Below are 22,760 nucleotides of genomic sequence, written 5' to 3' on the forward strand. Positions count from 1 at the left end.
TGTATGATCTTGTCCCTGACATCCTTAGACAGCTCCTTGCTCTTGGCCATTTTGTAGAGGTTAGAGTCTGACTGATTCACTGAGTCTGTGGACAGGTGTCTTTCATACAGGTGACCATTGCCGACAGCTGTCTGTCATGCAGGTAACGAGTTGATTTGGAGCATCTACCTGGTCTGTAGGGGCCAGATCTCTTACTGGTTGGTGGGGGATCAAATACTTATTTCCCTCTGCAGAATGCAAATAAATTCATATACTTTCCACAATGTGATTTTCCGGATTTAATTTGTGATGTGCTATCTCTCACTCCTTCAATTATGGGCTGCTCATGTCTTTGTCAGTGGGCAAACTTACAAAATCAGCAAGGGATCAAATACTTATTTCCACCACTGTATAGGGGCCAACAGCATAGCCCGTTCTGCCTCTGTCAGCATGGGAAAATTTATGGCCTCCAATATGGAGCGGATCTGTTCCTCCGATGGAGAGATCTCCGGCCGATAGAGCCGTTCATAATAGGTTACAAATTCTCTTTGAATATCCTCTGACTGATCCCATATCTTCCCTTCATCATCTTTTATGCTATTGATATTATTACGACTAGATAGCTGTCTTAATTTATATGCCAATAGCCTACTGGCCTTATTATTGAACTCATAATATTCTTGCTGAACTCTCTGCAGCTGCTCTTGAATGTTTTTATTTTCTAAGGCAGCCAATTGGACCCTAGTTTTATGTAACTCTCCGTGCTGATCCGGGGTAGCACTCTGCTGTTTCACCAAGTTATCTAGACCCTGTATCTTGTCTCTTAATACTTTTTCCTGTTGCTTAGTATCTTTATGTAAATATGCTTGAAGAGATATCATTTTTCCCCTTATCACAGCCTTCAAAGATTCCCATAATATCCCGGGTGTAATATCTGGTGTGTCATTAATAGAGAGAAATTATTTTAGTTCACCTTCGATTATCTTCACCTGCTTAGGGTCATTTAACAAGTTATCTGGGAACTGCCAAGTTCTCCGCCTACTCATTTCTCGCTTTCCCCGTAAAGAAAGGAGAACTGGAGCATGGTCAGACCATGTGCGTGTCTCTATTTCTGTGGATATGACCTGTAACAGCATTCCTTCACTACCCATCCACATACCAATTCTAGAGTGTGTACCATGGGGGGCCGAATAACACGTATAATCTCTTTCCGCCCCATGTAAGACCCTCCAAATATCAACCAAGCCCCACACATTCAAGAAGGAAAGCAGTCTATCCCGTTCCGCCTGCGCATATCCAGCTGCCTCCCCCATGTTATCCATCCCAGGATCCATGGTGATGTTAAAATCCCCCCCCCCCCCATTAAAAACATCTCCTTGTACTACATTTGAAAGCTGCGAGCTAACCTGATCAAAGAATTCTCCCTGGGCCTGATTAGGGGCATAAACATTCACTATAGTATATATTTGACCATCCAATTTGCCCACCAGGATCACATAACGACCCCCTGTGTCCCTTTTTATCGCCAGCCCTTGTTTTAACAATATCCCCACTCCAGCTGTCTTCCTCTGTTGTCTGTTAGATGCCAGATACTGAACAGGGTACCGTGGAGTACCTAATAAATGCTCAGCTCTCTCTAACAAATGCGTCTCCTGTATTAGAATAATATCCGCTCCTACCCTATTAGCTTCCTTAAGAAAACTTTTCCTTTTTTGTGGAGAGTTTAAACCTCGGACATTTAGTGTCATACATTTTATCTGTGCCATCGTAGCCCCAATCCTTTATGCTCTGTTTGTATGGCTTGCACATCATGTACCCTCCATCCTAGTATTATGTAAGCCCCCTCCTTCTGAGTTACCCTAGTCCCCCCTCCCCTCTCCTCACCATCCCCTATTCACCCAATGGGTCCAACATATCCCACCCATTAAGTAAGAGAACGGTGACAACATACATGCCCAACTGCTAATACTGATTACCTTATTCAGATCTATATATAACTTCCCCAAGTCCATGTTTACAAGATTGAAACTGTGCATTATCTCACCCTTAACCAAGCAGGGTTATAACCTTCCAAGTCTGTCTATCAAAGTTCATCTGTGGAGGTGGATTTCTGCAGCTGGCTTGATTGTTGTCAGGTAAGGCGCCCTTTACCCCTGGTCACCCGGGTCCATCCTTGATGTTTCAGACGTGCTGCAGGCTCTGTAGTGTGCTCCGGGTTGTCCTGCGTCGCTTCTACCTCTGGCCATGTTGCACGTGCTTCCTCCACCGACTGAATTTTATTCCATTTTCCATCCGCCTTATAGGACAACGCAAATGGATATTGCCAGCGATATGATAGTCCTTGATCACGTAGATATCTCGTAAAATTCCGGCACTCTGCACGATGTTTCAGGGTCAACGGGGCCACATCTTGATATAACTCAATCGGGAGTAAATCCCATTTGATTACGTCCATTTTGCGGGCTTTGTTCATAATGGCTTCTTTGATCCGGTATTCTGAAAGGCATGCTATTATATCTCTAGGCACATTTGCCCGGGTACGGCCTAGCACTCTGTGTGCTCGATCGATTTTAATATCATCCGGTTGCACCGCCTGCTTTTCCTCCAAGAGTATCATGCTGGCAACTTGTTGCACTACCTTTTCACAGTTCATATACTCTGGTTGTTCCGGAATTCCTCGGATCCTGATATTCGATCTTCTACTTTGATTTTCTAGATCCTCCACTTTATTCAGGAGCGATCCGCAAATGTCCTGTTGCTCTCTAAGAGCGGATGTCAACGTGCTTAAAGTCTCTTGATGTTCAGCAATACGCTCGTCCACTTCTGCTACCTGTCGCCCCCATCTCCGCCAATTCACCGCGAAGTTCCGTGGCCAACTTTGTGATATCCTCACGGCCACCTTTTACTTCTGCCTGGATCTCCACCAATAGCGCATGCATTTCTTTCGCCAAGAGCTCGCCTTCTCCCGCCATCGCGCTCTGCTCCACTTCCCGCCTGCTACTATCTGACTGTGCGGGCCTGAGCCCGGTCGCCATCTTGTTTCCCTCTGACTGCGGCTGGTAAGTGAATGGTTTCAGCGATTTGCGGGGCCCAACCAGCTCTTTCCCGGCCATTATATGCCTCACCCGCACTTCCGATATCGGAATCAGTCGAACTTGGGGAGATTGGAGCACAGAGATCGCTGTATAAAACGCTTTTGTTTGTTGGGCATGCAGAGCTGTTCACTCACGCTGCCATCTTACAGCGTGACATCACCGCTGCTCCCGTTTTAACGGTCTTAACGGGTAGCAAAGAATAAAATCACTGAACACATAGACAAACATGGTTTAATTTGCTTCATTTCTTTGAATGCGTGAATAAATATGTGGATAAAGGTGACCTGGTTGATGTAGTGTATCTAGATTTTCAGACTCCTGAGAAAATTAAAAACGTCAGCATGGGTTCAGCCAAGGAAAGTCTTGCCTTACCAATTTGCTTCACTTCTTTGAAGGCATGAATAAACGTGGATAAAGTTGAACCAGTTGTGTATCTAGATTTTCAGAAAGCTTTTGACCAAGTTCCTAATGAGAGTCTATTGTGAAAATTAAAAACCCATGGGATAGGAGGCAATGTTCTTTTGTGGAGTAGGAATTTATTATTGGACAGAAAACAAGAGGATAGGGTTAAATGGCCATTTTTCTCAATAGAGGAGGGTGAATAGTGGAATGCCACAGGGGTTTGTACTGAGATCGGTGCTATTTAATATATTTATAAATGATCTAGAAATCAGAACGACAAATGAGATGATTAAATTTGCTGATGACACAAAACTATTCAAAGTTGTGCAAGAAAACCTTAGGAAACTGGAAGACTGGGCACTAAAATGACAGATGAAATTTAATATGAACAAATGCAAAGTGATGCGCATTGGGAAGAATAATCTAAATTAGAGTTACCTAATGCTAGGGCCCTTCTTAGGAGTCAGCTCTCAAGAAAAAGATCTAAGTATCATTGTAGACCAATACACTGAAATCTTCTGCTCAGTGTGCGGTGGCAGCCAAAAAAGCAAACAGGATGCTAGGAATTATTAGGAAAAGGATGATAAATAAGACAAAAAGTATTTTAATGCCTCTGTATCACTCCATGGTGCAACCTCACTTTGAGTATTACATTCAGTTCTGGTCGCCGTATGTGAAAAAATATATAGCGAAACTAGAAAAGGTTCAAAGAAGAGCGACCAAAATGATAAAGGGGATGGAACTCCTCTCATACGAGGAAATGCTAAAGAGGTAAGGGTTCTTGAGCTTGGAAAAGAGACAGCTGAGGGGAGGTATGATTGAGGTCTACAAAATCCTGAGTGGTATAGAACGGGTAAAAGTGAATCGATTTTTCACTGTTTCAAAAATTACAAAGATCAGGGGACACTCGGTGAAATTACATGGAAATATTTTTTCACTCAAAGAATAGTTAAGCTCTGGAACTTGTTGCCAGAGGATGTGGTAACAGCAGTTAACTTATCTGAGTTTTAAAAAGGTTTGACAAGTTCCTAAGTTCAAGTGTGCTATTGAGATAGACATGGGGAGGAAGCCACTGCTTGCCCTGGGATCAGTAGCATGGAATGTTACTACTATTTGGGTTTCTGCCAGGTACTTGTGACTTGGATTGGCTACTATTGGAAGCATTGGTCTGACCCAGTATGGCTATTCTTATGTTCTTGTCCTGAACAAATATCCGGCTATACTAAAGTTCAGGATGGTTTCCTTGGGCACGTCATACTCATGATACAAGGCAATTGATTATGCTCTCTGGACTTAAAGGATGCTTATACCCATCTATAGATACGTACAAGTCACTGGAAGTTCCTGAGATTTGTAGTAGGAGAATACCACGGCACTTCCAGTATTGTGTACTGCTGTTTAGCCTTGTATGGGCAGTCATTGCAGCATCTCTAGGCAGACTGGGCATGCACATATTTCCCTACTTGGATGACTGTGAAGAACACATGAAAAGAAGGCACAAAAGAATTAATGCACATGGGGTTTATTATAAACTAGAATATTATCCAGCAACAAAGGAGAAAGTGAAAAAAAAAAACCAAAATGCTAGATATCAGAAAAAAAATTCACTGCAAATCATTCAACACCTTGAATTTCTACTTAAATTTCTACGTAAGTAAGTTCAGGAAGGAAAAAGCCCCAGAGTTCCGATCTGTGCAGTGAATCAAACCTTATTGGCTTCAAGGACAGTGACCTCATTGGCTTAAAAAAAAATAAAAACCTCCCCCCAAAAACGTTTTAGATAAATAAATTATTTAATTCAAATAAAGCTCATGAAAAAAATCTTACTTTGCATATCTTGGGTTTAACGCCATTCATTTTGCTATAATGCCAGGCACTTGCTGTGCTGGTGGATGGCCCAGTGCTATTTGATAAAAGTTGTTCCGTGTCAAATTCCTTAAGTTCAAAAGATACTAATGACAGATGCATCAAACCTGGGATGGGTCTCTGGTCTGCACAGACCTTATCAGATAAATTTCCTGGAGCTTAGAATGAAATGGAATGTTTTAAAGGCTTTCAGAGACAGTTGTCCAATCAAATAATTCTTTCAGTTAGATCAGGTTGCAACATATATCAACAAGCAGGGAAGGATGTGTTTGTACCTCCTGTATCAGGAAACTTTCAGTTTATGGAAGTGAGCTATCTCTTAGAGCAATGTTCCCTCCAAGGACTGAGTTGACATGAGCAAAACATTTTCCGTTATATTACCCTGTGAGCACTTCTTAACAGATACTCACAAACATGCACACAGACACACACACTAGCAGGGAGGTTGGAAAGAGTTCTATGAACCAGACTCTGCATCTTTTCCCTACATGTTTGCCTATAGTTTAACTATATGTTTATAGCTACTCTGAATTTTACTCAGCTATGGATGTTTAGCGCATCTTAGAAGGAACTTTGCTCCCCCTCTACGAGCACCACTCTTTAAAAATAAAAAAGACTGCAGGGATACTTTTGAAAACAGCAGGGAAGGACCCCTTCACAGTCTACCACCTACTTCCCCCAGTATTTCTGTTACTGATGGTATTATGCACACAGGGGCCCTTTTACAAAGGGGCGTAAGGGACTACATTTGTCCGACGTGCACCAAATTGGTATTACCGCCCAACTACTGTGTGCTCCGGATAGTAATTCCAAACTTGGCACGCGCCATAAACACATGGTAGAAAATATTTTCTGATTTCTACCGCAAGGTGCCTACTCAGTGGTAAACAGCAGTTGGCGAATGCTGCATGCTTACCTCCCGGGTAGTGTGTGAGACCTTACAGCTAAGTCCATGGGTGGTGGTAAGGTTTCAAGCTGAAAGTGTATGCACGCTGGTTTTCATTTTGCCACACGCCCATTTTCTGGCCCATTTTAAAAAATCCCTTTTTTCTAGTCAGCTTGCTCCAAAAACATTTGCCTACACTGCTGCAGGCCAGTTTTTGGCATGCCTTTGTAAAAGGGCCCCACAGTATAAATTCCAGGGAATTATGTACACTGCATAGCAAAATAATACAACATATTAAAGAATAGTATTTGCAGTATTATGGAAATATATGCAGTCAGCCCCATTTCCCCAGTCCAGTATTTTCCTGTTGGCCATGTGAACAGTGATGTTCAGCTGCACTGTAACAGAAACCTTGAGGTCACTGGCAACCATAAAACAATTTACCAATCAATATTTTGGTAGGATGCCAAATGAACACCAGGCTTCAGCTCTGCTAGCTTTTAGTTTGCTGTTGAGCTACCAAACATTAGATGCAGCTGATACAGATAATATGTATTATCTGTACCTAATGGTTAAAGCAGCAAGCTGAGAACCAGGGAAGCCAGGATTCAAATCCCACTGCCACTCCTTGAGATCTTGAACATATCACTTAAACCTCTCACTGCCTCAGGTACAAAACTTAAATTGTAAGCCCTCCAGGGAAAGGAAAATGCCTACTGTACTTGAATATGACTTGCTTTGAGCTACTATTGAGAAAGGTGTGGTCTAAATCGAAATCCAGTACCAGGCATACTGTGAAGTAATACAAAACACTACAGATATCACTTAGGACCTACAGAGCAATTCTACCATGCAATAATAGCAGTAACTTTCACAAGTCACACAAAAAGGACCTACCTAGAAAAAGACAGCACCACAAACACTGCAGTTGACACTAGAACATCAATAAACTTATTGGAAAATGAAACAAGCCAGATTAGTGCAAATCCGATCCTGCAAAGTCAGTGCTACCAGAACACCATGCCTCTTTTACACAAGCAGAACACAGGTAGACCCTCACCCACTATAGAATAAGTAACCACAAACTAAGGGCTCTGTTTACTAAAGTACGCTAGTGTTTTTAGCACGTGCACAAAATTAGCGCAAACTAACTGTGAAGGCGCCCATAGGAATATTGTGGGCACCTACACAGGTAGCGTGTGCTAATGGTTAGCGCTCTAAAAGCGCTAACGTGCCTCTAGCACAGCTTAGTAAATGGGGCCCTAAAACTAGAAATATATAAACAAAAATGAAACTGAACTCCCAAGAAACCAGACCCTGCATACAGTGCAACACCAAAATGTATTATAATTAGGCCAATAAAAATATATAAATATAAAATGGAAATAAGGTGATATTTATTAATGTTTATTAACACAGCTACCCCACTACTTTTATCCTAAAAACTAAAAATAATTTTTTTGTTTTTACGTTTGACCATTTTGCTTCCTCATCTTCACTTAATTCTGTTTCCAGGATTTTCTGTCCATTTGTTATTTTGCTCTCCTCCTCTTCCTTTCAGCTTTCTTCAGTTTATTTTTCTACCTCTGTCCAGTTTCTTTCCTTCTTAGTATCCAGTTTCTGTCTTTTTACTAGGTCTACCTTCAACTTTCCATTTCTTTCCCTCAACCCAGCTCTTCCTCTTATTCCCCAGTCTCTCACTAACTTTAACCTCTTTCTTCCCCTCTCCATCCAGCATCTGCCCCTTTTCTCTCCCCCTTCCTTCCAGGGTGTGTTATCTTTCTATCCCCCTGCCATCCAGTGAGTGTCCCAGTTTCATCCAGTATATGTTCACTTTCTCGTCCCCCTTCCATTCAGGGTGTGTCCTCTTTCTATCCCTCCCCCTTTCATCCAGTGTTTGTTCTTTCTCTCCCCTCTTTTATCTAGCATGTCTCTTCTTTCTGTCCCCTCCTCCATCCAGCATGTCTCCTCTTCTACCTCCCTTCCATCCAGTGTGTCCTCCTCCTCTCCCCCTTCCATCCATCCTGTTCCCTCCTTCTCTTCTGCCATCCATTGTTTGCCCCTTCTCTTTCCCCCACCTCTGTCTAGCATCTGCCCTCTTTCTTTCCTTCTTTCTCTTCCTTTTCTTTCCTGCAGCTGCCCTCTTTCTCACCCCCTTCCATCCAGTATTTGATTTCCTTTTCTCAGTCTTCCATCCATTGCCTGCTCTTTCTCTCCCCCTCTTCCATTCAGCCTCCGCCCCACTCTCCCTTCCATCTACCATCTGTCCCTCACTCTTCCATCCAGTATCTACCCTCCTTCACTGTTCTCTTTCCATTCAACCTCTGCCCTCTTTCACTCCCCCTTCTCCCCCTCTCTATCCAACCTCTACCCCCTCTCTATTTCTCCTCCCAATCCAGCTGGTGGCTGAAAAACAAGGTATAGGCACCACGGGACCAGACTCTCCATTTGCATGGTTGACGATCCCGCCCCTTCCGATATCACTTCCTCTTCTGGGGCACAGCCAGCAGTGAGTGTGAATGGAGAGTCTTGGTCCGTAGTGATTGTTGCTTGTTTTGTCATTGTTACTGCTGGTCTAGAGGAGCAGCAGCACTGGCAGAGGTGACAGTGGGAGGGAGGTGGAAATGGTCCCAATGCCCCTGCTACATGACAGCCCAAGAAATGTTGCATGGCTGCGTAGCTTAGAAGGAACATTGTCTCAGGGGATGATACTTAGGACCACGTACCTAAGGACTCCTGTATAGCTTACAGGGAGCATGGCTCATCAGAACAAGTTCTCTCAATACTAAATCTTGCTCTCCAGTCCCTAGGCCTCTTGGCTTAGATGTTGAGAGGGCAGTAGTGGATTCACTGAACTTGCTTGACAGTGTCTTTCAATTCCTGTTGGCTTCCATAGGAGGTTCTACTAGAAGGTCCTATGGTTATAAATAAAGAGGTTTGTCATCTGGTGTGAGGCACAACCTTAGATTGGTTTTCCTGTCCTACACAAAAACTGCTTGAATACTTTCTGACACATCTCAAGACCAACTCTATTAGCATTCATCTTAGTGCAATTGATGCTTATCAAGTAAGGTAGACCCATCTCTGTTCAGACTTTAGTTTGCTTTATGTGGAACTTGTTTCTGTTGAAGCCTCCCATCAAACCTCCTACAGTGGGATCTCAATGTCATTTTAACACAACTGATCAAATTTCTTTTTGAACCACTAGACACTTGTCAGCTCAATTATCTGACCACCTGGAAGGTCCTGTGTTTGGTGTGGTAACTTCAACACATGGGGTCAGTGAGATCCAGTCCCTAGTAACTGATCTACCTTACACGAAGTTTTGCAATAATAAAGTGGTCCTATATACCCATCCTAAGTTCCTACATCAGGTAGTACCGTAATTCTGTCTTAACCAAGACCCCATGCCCATAAAGATGAAAGCACCCTGCACACTTTGGATTGCAAGAGAGCCTTTGGCCTTCTATCTGGAGTGGCATAAAACCCAATGAAAGTCTACTCAGCTTTTTATCTCTTTTGATCAAAACAGGATGGGGCTGTCTTTGCAAACATATTCTTTTTGATTGGCTAGCAGACTGCATTTCCTTCACTTATGCCCAGGCTTGGTTTGTCTCCGGCAAATCATGTCACAGTTCATAATGTCAGAACTATGACTATGTCAAATAGCCCACTTGAGATCAGTACAATGCTTATATCCCACCTATTGCCATATCAGTTCAATTTGGTTAACAACCCAGGCATACCTGGGGAAAGGGAACAACACACAAAGTAAATCAATAAAAGATAAAATTATTTCTAGTACAGTACCTCTGAAACAACCAAGACTTTAGATGTTTCCTAAGAAGCAAAAAATCTTTTGGTGTAGAGTCCGACTCCACCCCCGTAGGCCCATGTATTTTCTGTTTCTGACTGCCTTGCAAAAAAAAAAAGTTACAAGTTCTTATTTAGTGTTAGGACTGTTTATTAACCCTTACTTCTTGCAAGGTCTTACTACTACTACTACTACTACTTAACATTTCTAAAGCGCTACTAGGGTTACGCAGCGCTGTACAATTTAACATGGAAGGACAGTCCCTGCTCCAAGAGCTTACAATCTAAAAGACAAATGTACAGATAATCTGAAAGGTCTTCTGCATATATCCCTGTTTTTTGTTGAAGGCAGTCTTTAGCTAGGGAGTCCCACATGTAAGGCTATTATATCTTGCTTGTCCTTAGAAAAAGTGAAGTTACTTAACCTGTAGTAGATGTTCTCTGAGGACAGCAGCAGAATAAATAGCCTTGCATACCCTCCTCCTCCCCCTATTGGAGTTGAATTCCATTAGCTTAGCAACACAGCTGTCTAGGTCCTGTGCAACAGTGGCAGGCCAGTAAATATTCATGCAGTGCAGTGTTCTAAAAAATTGTTGTAAACAAGCTGGAGAGCATTCCTGCATGGGCTGTCATATGTCACGCATATGTAAGGCTATTTATCCTGCTGTCTTTGGAGAACGCTTGCTACAGATAAGTAACTTTGCTTTTTGACATTTATGTATGCATGCACAATGGACATGTAAATGTTAGTGCCTATGTTATAGATTTGCCCCTATATGCTTTGTACTTGGGATTAGATAATTCCTCCATTGATACTAGCTCCTATAATCCTTCAGTATCCCGTAGTGGTACATGCAACTCTAAGAAACCAGAATGTAACCACATACGAGCCCACATTAATATCAAACATCAGTTTTACACACATAAAATTTTGGCATCCTAGGTCATCTTTTTTTTGTTGTCCTAACTTTAAATGGCTACTCAGCTGGTTAGTGGACTGAATATCACCGCTAGCCAGCTAAGTTGGCGCTCCGCCCTAACTCTTCCCCCACCCACCTCTAACCTAGCCAATTAGGGGATGGCTGGTCAATGGCGATATTCAGAGGCACTAAGCTGGCTAAATGTTGCTGAATATTGGCAGCTAACTGGCTCACCGGGGTTTAACCAAGCAGGAGCCTGTCCTGTCCAGTTATACCATTTTGAATTATTGACCCCCTTATTAGGAATTTCAAGTAAAGCAGAAAGAGAAAACACCCAGATTAGGTTCCTTCTTGTGCTTCTTTTGGTGTTTGTCTATTTACAGTGTCTGACTGCACTTCACCATTATCCTGGAATAATATACCAGCCACACCTGTGTCATCCATTCCTAAGAACAGCTCTGTAGCCCTGCTCCAGTCCCTTAAGACATCCAGTGCTAATGATGATCAACGATTTATTTATTTATTGCATTTGTATCCCACATTTTCCCACCTTTTTGCAGGCTCAATGTGGCTTACAATACATCATGAATGGTGGAAATATGTTAGAAGATACACATTTAGTGTTATAGAAGAAGCTTGGGTAACATGATAATGATAAAACATGATAGTAATTTAACAAGCAAATATTATAAGACAATTCTGAATATAAGTGGAGGAGTGGTGTATGTTCACATTTGTTGATCTTTGTGGTACGCCTTATTAAAGAGATGGGTCTTCAGTAGTTTGCGGAAGTTGGTTAGTTCGTAGATCGTTTTTAAGTTGCGCGGCAGTGCGTTCCATAACTGTGTGCTCAAGTAGGTAAAGTTTGACGCATGCATTAGTTTGTATTTTAGACCTTTGCAGTTGAGGAAGTGCAGGTTAAGGAATATGCGGGATGATCTTTTAGCATTCCTGGGTGGTAAGTCTATCAGGTCTGACATGTAGGCTGGTGCATCTCCGTGAATGATTTTGTGAACTAGGGAGCATATTTTGAACGTGATATGTTCTCTAAGTGGGAGCCAGTGTAGTTTTTCCCGAGGGGGTTTAGCACTTTCATATTTTGTTTTACCGAATATGAGTCTAGCTGCAGTGTTCTGGGCTGTTTGAAGTTTCTTGATTATTTGCTCTTTACAGCCGGCGTAGAGTGCGTTGCATAGTCTAGATGACTGAGCACCATTGATTGTACCAGGTTGCGGAAAACATTCCTTGGGAAGAAAGGTCTTACTCTTTTTAATTTCCACATTGAGTGGAACATTTTCTTGTTGTGTTTTTCGCATGGCTCTCAAGTGTTAGGTGTCGATCGATGGTAACTCCAAGAATTTTTAGGGTATCCGAAATTGGAAGGTTCAGGTTTGGTGTGTTAATGGTGGTGAATTTGTTCATGTTATGTTGAGAGGTAAGTATTAGGCATTGGGTTTTTTCTGCATTAAGTTTCAGCTGGAATGCATCCGCCCATGAGTGCATGATATGGAGACTTTGGTTGATGTCATTGGTAATTCCCTCTAAATCTTGTTTGAATGGGATGTAAATCGTTACATCGTCTGCGTATATGAGTGGGTTGAGGTTTTGGTTTGATAATAGTTTGGCCAAGGGTATCATCATTAAGTTGAATAGAGTCGGCAAGGGGGGGGGATCCCTGTGGGACTCCGCATTCGAGTATCCATGTGGCTGAAGTAGTCAAATTAGATGTCACTTGGTATGATCGTGTGGTTAGGAATCCCTTGAACCAATTAAGAACGTTACCTCCAATTCCGAAGTACTCAAGGATATGTAGTAGTATTCCATGATCAACCATGTCGAAAGCGCTTGACATATCAAATTGTAGGAGTAGTATGTTTTTTCCAGTTGAAATCATTTGTTTGAATTTAGTCATGAGTGTAACTAGTACTGTTTCAGTACTGTGGTTAGACCGAAATCCTGACTGGGAGTCGTGGAGTATTGAGAATTTATTTAAATAGTTTGTGAGTTGTTTGGCCACCATTCCTTCTGTTAGTTTGGTTATTAAGAGAATGGATGCTACTGGCCTGTAGTTGGTTAGTTCACTAGCGTTTTTCTTTGCGTCTTTGGGTATGGGGGTGAGTAGAATGTTTCCTTTCTCCTTCGGGAAGAGTCCATTTTGTAGCATGTAGTTCAAGTGTTTTGTTATGTCTGTTATAAATTGTTGAGGAGCAGATGTCATAAGGTTGTTTGGGTATATGTCTAGTTTGCAATGAGATTTGGCAAATCTTTTGAGCGTTTGGGAGATGATATCCTCTGATAATGTCTCGAAGCTGGTCCAGGTTCTGTCTGCTGGGTATATGCCAGGGTCTGGGTCTAGACAGTCAAGGAATTCAGCATAGTCGGTGGTACTAATCGGTATCTTAAGTCGCAGTTGTACGATTTTCTGATTGAAGTATCTCACGAGATTATCTGCTCCTGGTACATCTTTGCTGTTGGTTGTGACTGGTGTGGTATCTAGTAGTTTATTCACTAGTTGGAAGAGTTTATGTGTGTCCTTGTAGTTTGGTACAATTTCAGTTTTGTAGTATAATCTTTTAGTTTGTCTTATGGTATATTTGTATTTTCTTTGGAGTTGTTTCCAGGCGTTAAGTGTGGGGTCGTCTTTCTTTTTATTCCATGCACGTTCTAATCTTCTAACTTCTTCATTGAACCATGGTATTGAGTACTTTCTGTGTGAGGTTCTGGTTTGGATTGGAGCAACATTGTCTAATATGGATCTGCATCTCTCGTCCCATTCTAGGAGGAATTGGTTTGTATCAGCCTTTATTGTCCATCCATTGTAGTAGATTTGTTGCCAGAATATTACCGGGTCTATTTTTCCTCTCATGGTATAGGTTTTTCATTCTTGTTTGTTCGGCGAGTCTTTCGTTTGCCATTGGAGGGAGATGTTTGCTTTATAGTGGTCGGACCACAGTGCAGGTGTCCATTTTGTGTCTGTTAGTATAAGTTTTGAGTTGGGATCGAATTTGTATGTGACGATGTCTAGTGTGTATCCTTTACTGTGAGTTTGGCTGCGTGTTTGTTCTGTGAAGATCCCATAGTTGTAGGAACTTTTCGCATTCCCATTGAGTCCTAGAGGCTCAGTCCCTGTGGCAGTTCAGTTACCCAGTAAATACTTAAAATGTTTTTCTTTCTTTCCTTTTTCTCAGACCTGATGGAAGCAAGAGTTCCTCTGACGTTTTTGTCTCGCATCAGCCAGTCATACGTTCATCTGCCAAAACCTCAGAGAGACTTACCTTGCTGAACTCTGTGCATCCTCTGACTTCCAAAGCTGTCTTACAGCGGTTGCCAAACCGACCGACTTTCATGAGTTTGCCAAGCAAGACCTCAAGTTCTTCATAAATTACTCAGTGGCTGAATGCTGGAGTGGGAGCACAAATACGGAATGCAGCATATTGCCTTAGTACCTTTAGGAATGGGCAAGTTAATGCTATCTCAGCTGGTATCCATGTCCTACAGCAGAACACTGGATTGAGCATTTGTGGGACTGTACAAGTATAGTGCTATAAGGAAGGGACAACTGAATGGTCATTTTCTGTGTTAAGAGAAGGGATTCTCAGTCCTTGAAAGACAGTAAATACTGTCTGGATGCAACAAATGAAAGTAATACATTCATTATATCACAGGGGGGGGAAAGCTGTTATTTGGCCAGCTCCTCATGAATCTGCAATTGACTTTCTGTGGAACTGTTCCTATTCTTTTTTTCTCCTTTAAATGTTTTCTCCCTCAGGGAGGAGGAGGACTTCTCCTAAGCAAAGGTAGATGTAGTCCTATTTGCACCAGCTATATAGCTCCAGGAACCAACACGAATGTGTGCCCAGGCCCCCCTTTGTATGAGTGTATCCATACATTACTCAGTGTCCTGGTTGTACATTCCACTTTGAGTACAGTTATAGAATAGGAGGGGAAATATGGTATATTCTAACCTGTATCAGGTAAACCAGTGCACACACCAAAGCTGATTAATAACTGACACTGAATGTTTCCTAATTCAGATACATACACAATGTTTTACCTCCTAATAGATTTTATTTAGAACTTTAAACATTCTGACTATGTATCGCAGTGTACTACAGTATAATTACATCACAAGTAAAATGTTCTGTACTTAATTGTAGCTAAGTATTGAACAGTGTAACTGTAATCTCACGCATTGCTGACCAACTTTGTAATGCTACTTTAGTGCTGAAGAGTTTTGTCTTACAGGATTTTGATTAACTTCCATGGCAAACAGCATGAGTTGTGATAAACTAGAGATCAGGCAGAGCCTTTCTGTTACTAGGAAGGCTGCAGTTAAACATCCATAACCACCTTCCAGCAATAAGTACTGCACTTTGAAGGGATAGAAAAACTTTGCCACCAGTGAGTTCCCAAATTGTATACAGTGTATCTGGAAAGATGTATGTATATGCAAGCCTATATGATGAAGTGTTCTTCAGATACCACCTGACCAATCTCTACAGAATTCTAGATGGTGTCTGAATATTAGCAAACCAAAATTTAGAATACCCGACCATGCAGAAAAAGACTGCTGAATTCTAGGAGTTCTCTGCAGAAATGCTTGAATCCTCAACTGCTGTGTCTTCTTCCTTCATATCAGTAAATTTTTCCTAATGCAGGCACTGGAAAATTAACAGAAGACTGAAGTTAATGAGTCATGAATGAAATATTCATTTTGCTGTGGGTTTTGTTTTTAATTGATATAATATTTATTTGGTAGGGTTTAAGGTGTAAAACAAACCCTGTACTGATTTTAATGTCTAGATGCTGATGAGATACATTGCAGACTACTATTAAGCTATAGATTACTGCCCTGGATGACTATAGGAGGAATGACCTATAGAGTGTACACCATGAGTGCAACTTGGTAATGCCCAGGATGGTGACCCTAGTTTTCTTTCAGAAGGAATGACCTGTGGATTGTCCATAGAATGCCCTGTCCTACTTAGGAGGGGTTTTCTTGGGGATTCCCATGGGTGATGAGGCCATACATAGAGCAAAAATGGGGTGCTCACAGGAATCTTCAGCTTTGTAGTAGTTTGTGCTCTGTATATATTGTTAGTGATGTAAGTTACCATAAAAATCATATTTTTGTACTTTCAAGTTCATGTAAAATGCAGATACCTATGTAGAGAAGATCTGAAATGTTTCAATACATTAATTATGCAGCCATACTAAACAAAACCTTTCTTTTTATTTAAAAGTTATACATAAAAAAGACCCCCATCCTATTATAGTAAATGTGTAATACAATAGGGGGACATAACATTGGTCTAGAGTGTATGAAAAAGTTTTTTCCATTCTGGTGATAATTTTATAAAGCATTTTCTATGTGTAGATCATGTTTTTATACACTGGAGATGACTGTTATAAAACTGCATGTGCATACACAGCTATAAATAGTAGGCATACTAATGCCTAGGTTTACTAAGCAGCGCTATGGGTACGTTATCGTTTTTAACACGCGTAAATGGTTTATGCGCGTTAAACCTTAATGCGCCCATAGAAATGTGTTAGCGTTCAGCGCGCCTTAAATTTACAGGCACGTTAAAAACGCTAACGGATCTTAGTAAACATACCCCTCAGATTGCGCTTTTACACAATCTGCAGATCGGCGCATCCAGGGGTGTAGTTTGGGTGCAACTTGGGTAGATTTGCATTAAGCATGCATATTTTATAAAATACACATGTGCACACACAAACAATATAGGTGCTCATCCACATCTTCAAAGCAAGTGTAAATATGTGTGCCACGGAGAGGGGGGGGGGGATCACTATAGGAGCCTATTTTATAAGGGCACATAGCCACCCTGTTACGAAATTATTCCCTTTGTGTGTATGGGGACAATTTTAGTATATCTAACCCACTATAGCAAGAAAGCACTCAGAATTGGTTTATTGTTAATCATCCCTTTCTGTATACCCATTAAACAGCTTTTATCTACATCATAGTAAGAAAGGAAAAGGGGATGAGATTTGATTTATCTCCTTTCTGTGGTTACAATCAAAGCAGTTTACATATTATTTACAAGTACTTATTCTGTACTTGGAGTAATGGAGAATTAAGGGGCCCTTTTACTAAGCTGCAGTAAGCCCACCATGCAGCGGAGGAATAGCCTAGTGGTTAGTGCAGTGGACTTTGATCCTGGGGAACTGAGTTTAATTCCCACTGCAGCTCCTTGTGACTCTGGGCAAGTCACTTAACCCTCCATTGCCCCTGGTACAAAATAAGTACCTGAATATATGTAAACCGCTTTGAATGTAGTTGCAAAAACCTCAGAAAGGCAGTATATCAAGTCCCCCTTCCCTTCCAAATCTGGAGCTACTGACAGCCCAACGTGGACGCCAGCAATTGTTCCACCCCCAATGCGTGGCATTTCCGGCACTAGCAGAAATATTCAAAAATTATTTCCGCAGGGGGTTACCCAGTGGTAATCGGGCAGCTCCACATGCTATCTGGTTATCTACGGGTTATCACAGGAGCCCTTACCACCACCTGAGTGGTTGGTGGTAGGTGCTGCCCCCTAATGGCCACGTGGTAAGAGCAATTTTACTGCATGGCCATGTATTTTTTAAGCTTTTTTACCCACTGCAGTAAAAATGGCCCCAGCATGCGGCAAAAAGGGCCCCACAGGACCCTTTTTACCACAGTTTAGTAAAAGGGCCCCTAAGTGACTTGCCCAGAGTTACAAGGAGCTGCAGTGGGAATTGAACCTGGTTCCCCACTAACCATTATTATTATTATTATTATTATTTGTTGCATTTGTATCCCGTATTTTCCCACCTATTTGCAGGCTCAGTGTGGCTTACATTATGCCATAGTGGCGATCGTCATTTCCGGACTGAAAATACAAAAAGGTACTGCGTTACAGTTCTTGAGTGACAAAGAGGGGCATAATCGAACGCGAACACCCATCTCCATGGGCATCTATATCCGAGGACGGGTACGTGAAGGGGTAGGCCAGACCGTATTTTCGAAAAAGATGGGCGTCCATCTTTTTTTTCGATAATACGGTTTGTGCCGGGCAAATGCATCGCATTTGGGCGGATTTGAGCTGGGCAGTATCGGTTTGCAGCGATAATGGAAACCGAAGGCGCCCAGCTCAAAAACGAACAAATCCAAGGCATTTGGTCTTGGGAGGGGCCAGGATTCGTAGTGCACTGGTCCAGCTCACATGCTAGGACACCAACCGGGCACCCTAGGGGGCACTTGTAACAATTAAAAAAAAATTAAAATACCTCCCAAGTCCATAGCTCCCTTACCTTGAGTGCTGACCCCCCCCCCTCCAAATCCCCCCCAAAACCCACTGCCCACAACTCTACACCATTACCATAGCACTTATGACTGAAGGGGGGCACCTAGATGTGGGTACAGTGGGTTTTGGGGGCGGTTTGGAGCGCTCCCATTTACCACCACAAGTGTAGCAGGTGGGGGGGGGGGGATGGGCCTGGGTCCAACTGGCTGAAGTCCACTGCACCCACTAACAACTGCTCCAGGGACCTGCATACTGCTGTGATGGAGCTGGATATGACATTTGAGGCTGGCATACAGGCTGGAAAAAAAAAGTTTTTAAAGTTCTTTTTTTTTGGGTGGGAGGGGGTTAGTTACCACTGGAGGAGTCAGGGGATGTCATCCCCGATTCCCTCCGGTGGTCATCTGGGCAGTTGGGGCACTTTTGGGGGACTTGTTCGTGAAAAAAAGGGTCCAGAAAAAGTGACCCAAATTCTCACTTCTGGCGCCCTTCTTTTTTCCATTATCGGCCGAGCGCGCCCATCTCTCCTCGGCCGATAAACACGCCCCAGTCCCGCCTTCACCACACCTCTGACACGCCCCGTCAACTTTGTCCATTCCCGCGACAGTTTGAAGTTGGAGACGCCCAAAATCGGCTTTCAATTATACCGATTTGGGCGCCCACAGGAGAAAGGCGCCCATCTCCCGATTTGGGTCGAAATGTGGTTGTCTGGAAAATAAGTTAAGCAGTCAGTATAGAGAGTTCATTTCCGAAATAAGAGATGAAGTAGGTGTTAGAGAATTCGGTTTTGTCCAATTCTGGTATAGGTTTCGATTTTTGGTATTTAGGATGGGTCATTGTGATATGCCTTTTTGAACAGGTTAGTTTTTAGTGATTTTCGGAAGTTTGTTAGGTCGTGCATTGTTTTTATGACGTTTGGTAGTGCATTCCATAGTTGTGTGCTTATATAGGAGAAGTTGGATGCATATGTTGATTTATATTTTAGTCCTTTGCAACTGGGGTAGTGGAGATTCAGGAATGTGCATGCTGATCTTTTTGTATTTTTGGTTGGTAGGTCTATGAGATCTGACATGTAGGCCGGGGCCTCGCTGTGAATGATTTTATGAACCAGGGTGCAAATTTTGAACGCAATGCGTTCTTTAAGTGGGAGCCAATGAGGGGCATAATCGAACGCAGACGCTTATCTCCATCGGCGACTATCTCCAAAAACGGGTCCGCGAAGGGGCGGGACAGACCATATTTTCGAAAAAGAGGGGCGTCCATCTTTTGTTTCGATAATACGGTTGGTGCCGGGCAAATGCATCGGATTTGGGCGGATTTGAGCTGGGCGGTATCGGTTTTCAGCGATAATGGAAACTCATGCCACGCAGCTCAAAAACGAACAACTCCAAGGCATTTGGTTGTGGGAGGGGCCAGGATTCATAGTGCACTGGTCCCCCTCACATGCCAGGACACCAACCGGGCACCCTAGGGGGCACTTGTAAAAAGTTTTTAAAAAAATTAAAATACTTTCCAAGTCCATAGCTCCCTTACCTTGAGTGCTGAGCCCCCTAAATCCCCCCCAAAACCCACTCCCCACAACTCTACACCATTACCGTAGCACTTATGGGTGAAGGGGGGCACCTAGATGTGGGTACAGTGGGTTTGGGGGGGGGGGTTGGAGGGCTCCCATTTACCAGCACAAGTGTAACAGGTAGGGGGGGGATGGGCCAGGGTCTACCTGCCTGAAGTCCACTGCACCCACTAACAACTGCTCCAGGGACCTGCATACTGCTGTGATGGAACTGGGTATGACATTTGAGACTGGCATACAGGCTGGAAAAAAAAAGTTTTTAAAGTTCTTTTTTTGGGGGGGAGGGGGTTAGTGACCACTGGGGGAGTCAGGGGAGGTCATCCCTGATTTCCTTGGGTGGTCATCTGGGCAGTTGGGGCACTTTTTGTGGACTTGTTCATGAAAAAAAAGGGTCCAAAAAAAGCGGCCCAAATTCTCACTACTCCCGCCTTTTTTTTCCATTATCAGCCGAGCGCGCCCATCTCTCCTTGGCCGATAAACACGTCCCAGTCCTGCCTTCACCACACCTCTGACACGCCCCCATCAACTTTGTTCGTTCCCGCGACAGACTGCAGTTGGAGGTGCCCAAAATCGGCTTTCGATTATACCGATTTGGGCGCCCATGAGAGAAAGGCACCCATCTCCCGATTTGGGTCGAAATATGGGCATCTTTCTCTTTGGAAAATAAGCTGGAATGTAGTTTTTCTCTTAGGGGTTTGGCGCTTTCGTATTTCGTTTTTCCAAATATGAGTCTGGCTGCTGTGTTTTGGGCAGTTTGGAGTTTCTTCATGATTTGTTCTTTGCATCCTACGTAGATTGCATTGCAGTAGTTTAGGAGGCTTAGCACCATTGATTGTACCAGGGTGCGGAATATTTCCCTTGGGAAGAAAGGTTTTAATCTTTTGAGTTTCCACATTGAATGGAACATTTTCTTCGTTGTGTTTTTCATATGGTTTTCTAGTGTAAGATTTCGGTCAATTGTAACTCAGAGAATTTTCAGGCTATCTGAAACAGGGAGGGTGTAGTCTGGAGTGTTTATAGTGGTGGGTTTGTTTGTGTTCTATTATGATGAGAGGATAAGTCGTGTTTTTTCTGCGTTGAGTTTTATTTGAAATGTATCCGCCCAGGAATTCATGATATGGAGGCTGTGTTTGATTTCATTTGTGATTTCTGTTAGATCATGTTTGAACGGGATGTGAATCGTAACATCATCTGCGTAGATGTAGGGGTTAAGGCCTTGGTTGGATAATGATTTGGCTAGGGGTGTCATCATTAGGTTGACAAGGGTCGGTGAAAGCGGTGATCCTTGGGGTACTCCTCACTCAGGTTTCCATGGTGATGATGTGTTTGAGTTTGATGACACTTGGTATGTTCTTGCTGTTAGGAAGCCTTTGATACAACTAAGTACATTTCCTCCAATCCCGAAGTATTCTAGGATATTTAATAGTATTTTGTGGCTTACCATGTCGAACTCGCTGGACATGTCGAAGTAGGAGAAGTATACTATTGTGAGTTGCAATTGCTTGTTTGAATTTGGTTAGTAGAGTGATTGGTACTGTTTCAGTGCTGTGGTTGGATCGGAATCCTGATTGTGATTCATGTAGTATTGAGAATTTGTTTAAGTATTTGGTAAGCTGCTTGGTTATCATGCTTTCCATTAGTTTGACTGCCATAGGAATGGATGCTACCGGGCAGTAGTTGGTTATGTCATTTGCTTTTTTCTTTGAGTCTTTGGGTATTGGGGTTAGTAGTATGTTTCCTTTATCCTTAGGGAAGAGTCCACGTTGTAGCATGAAGTTTAGGTGTGACGTGAGGTCTACTATGAATCATTGAGGTGCGGATTTTATTAAGTTATTGGGACATATGTCCAGTTTGCAGTGGTTTCGTCGGTTAGTAGATCGAAGTTTGTCCAGATTCGGTCTGCTGGGTATTCATCGGGGTTTGGGTCCAGACAGTCCATAAATTTTTCTTGGTCGGTGGTATTAGGTGGTAACGTGATTCGTAATTTTATAATTTTCTCATTGAAGTATTTATCAAGGTTGTCTACTGATGGGGTGTCTGTGTTGGTTGTAGTTACCGGTGTGGTATCTATTAGTTTGTTCACGAGTTGGAATAGTTTATGCGTGTCTTTTGTGATAGAGTCGCATCCAGGATAGTTGGGTTAAGGCAGTTTCAATCTGAAATACAAGTCCCAGGAGGCATTGCAGGCAAGGAGCCAGGGGGTGAGATGAAGAACCCGGACTGGACTCCTAGCTGCACTAGGGGAAGACAAGGGTGTAAGCTGGCAGGATGTGTAGATTGGCTGCCACTAGGGGGAAAGAGAGATAGGAAAACCTTTGTGCAGGAGCTCATCATTAGTCTAATGCTTAACTCAGCTGGTATGGGTGTGGGGGAAGCTGATGGAAGGAGAATGATTGGTTGTGAGAGCAGAAGCCAGGGATTGATTAGGCAGGTGGGAAGGAGTCCCAGAGGAGAGAAGCAGAAGGAGAGAAGCAGTTGCAGACTGAAAACCCTTGGGTAAGAGAGGTCCCTAAAGTACTGAAGCAGGCTGAAATCCCTTGGGTGTGAGGAAGTCCCAAAAGTATTTGCAGGCTGAAAATCCTTGGGTAAGAGAGGTCCCTAAAGTATTGAATTTACCAGTGAAGCTGATGCAGGGTGAAATCCCTTGGTTATGAGGCGTCCCTAAAGTATTGAACTCGCCTGAAGGTAAAGAGAGTAGAAGGTAGAAACTGCTGCTTTGTGATTTAACTGTGATGATGAACTGAAAGAACTGCTTCTATTTGGAACTGAACTACTGCTTATTGTGCACTGGATAAAGAGCCCAGACTGGAGCTGACTGTGAGCCTGTATTGAATCCTGGTATGTGCTGATAGCCTACTGCTTAAAGGGCACTATTTGCCACACACTTTCAGGTGGCTTATTTGTGCTTAAGATTGAAGGTGAATGCTGCTGTTG

The 22,760-nt window shown here is 42.8% G+C and overlaps 1 protein-coding gene across 1 annotated transcript in view; it reads left to right on the forward strand.

The window, feature by feature from the left end:
* LRRC56 (leucine rich repeat containing 56) overlaps positions 1–16,128 on the forward strand; it is a 407,692-nt gene extending 391,564 nt beyond the window's left edge. The window contains exon 15 of the mRNA XM_030201285.1: positions 14,150–16,128. Coding sequence (XP_030057145.1) covers positions 14,150–14,342 — 193 coding nt within the window. The 3' untranslated portion in view covers positions 14,343–16,128. The remainder of the gene's footprint in view (positions 1–14,149) is intronic.
* The last annotated feature ends 6,632 nt before the right edge of the window (positions 16,129–22,760 follow it).

This window comes from Microcaecilia unicolor, chromosome 4, assembly GCF_901765095.1.
Source record: "Microcaecilia unicolor chromosome 4, aMicUni1.1, whole genome shotgun sequence".
Taxonomy (NCBI): domain Eukaryota; kingdom Metazoa; phylum Chordata; class Amphibia; order Gymnophiona; family Siphonopidae; genus Microcaecilia; species Microcaecilia unicolor.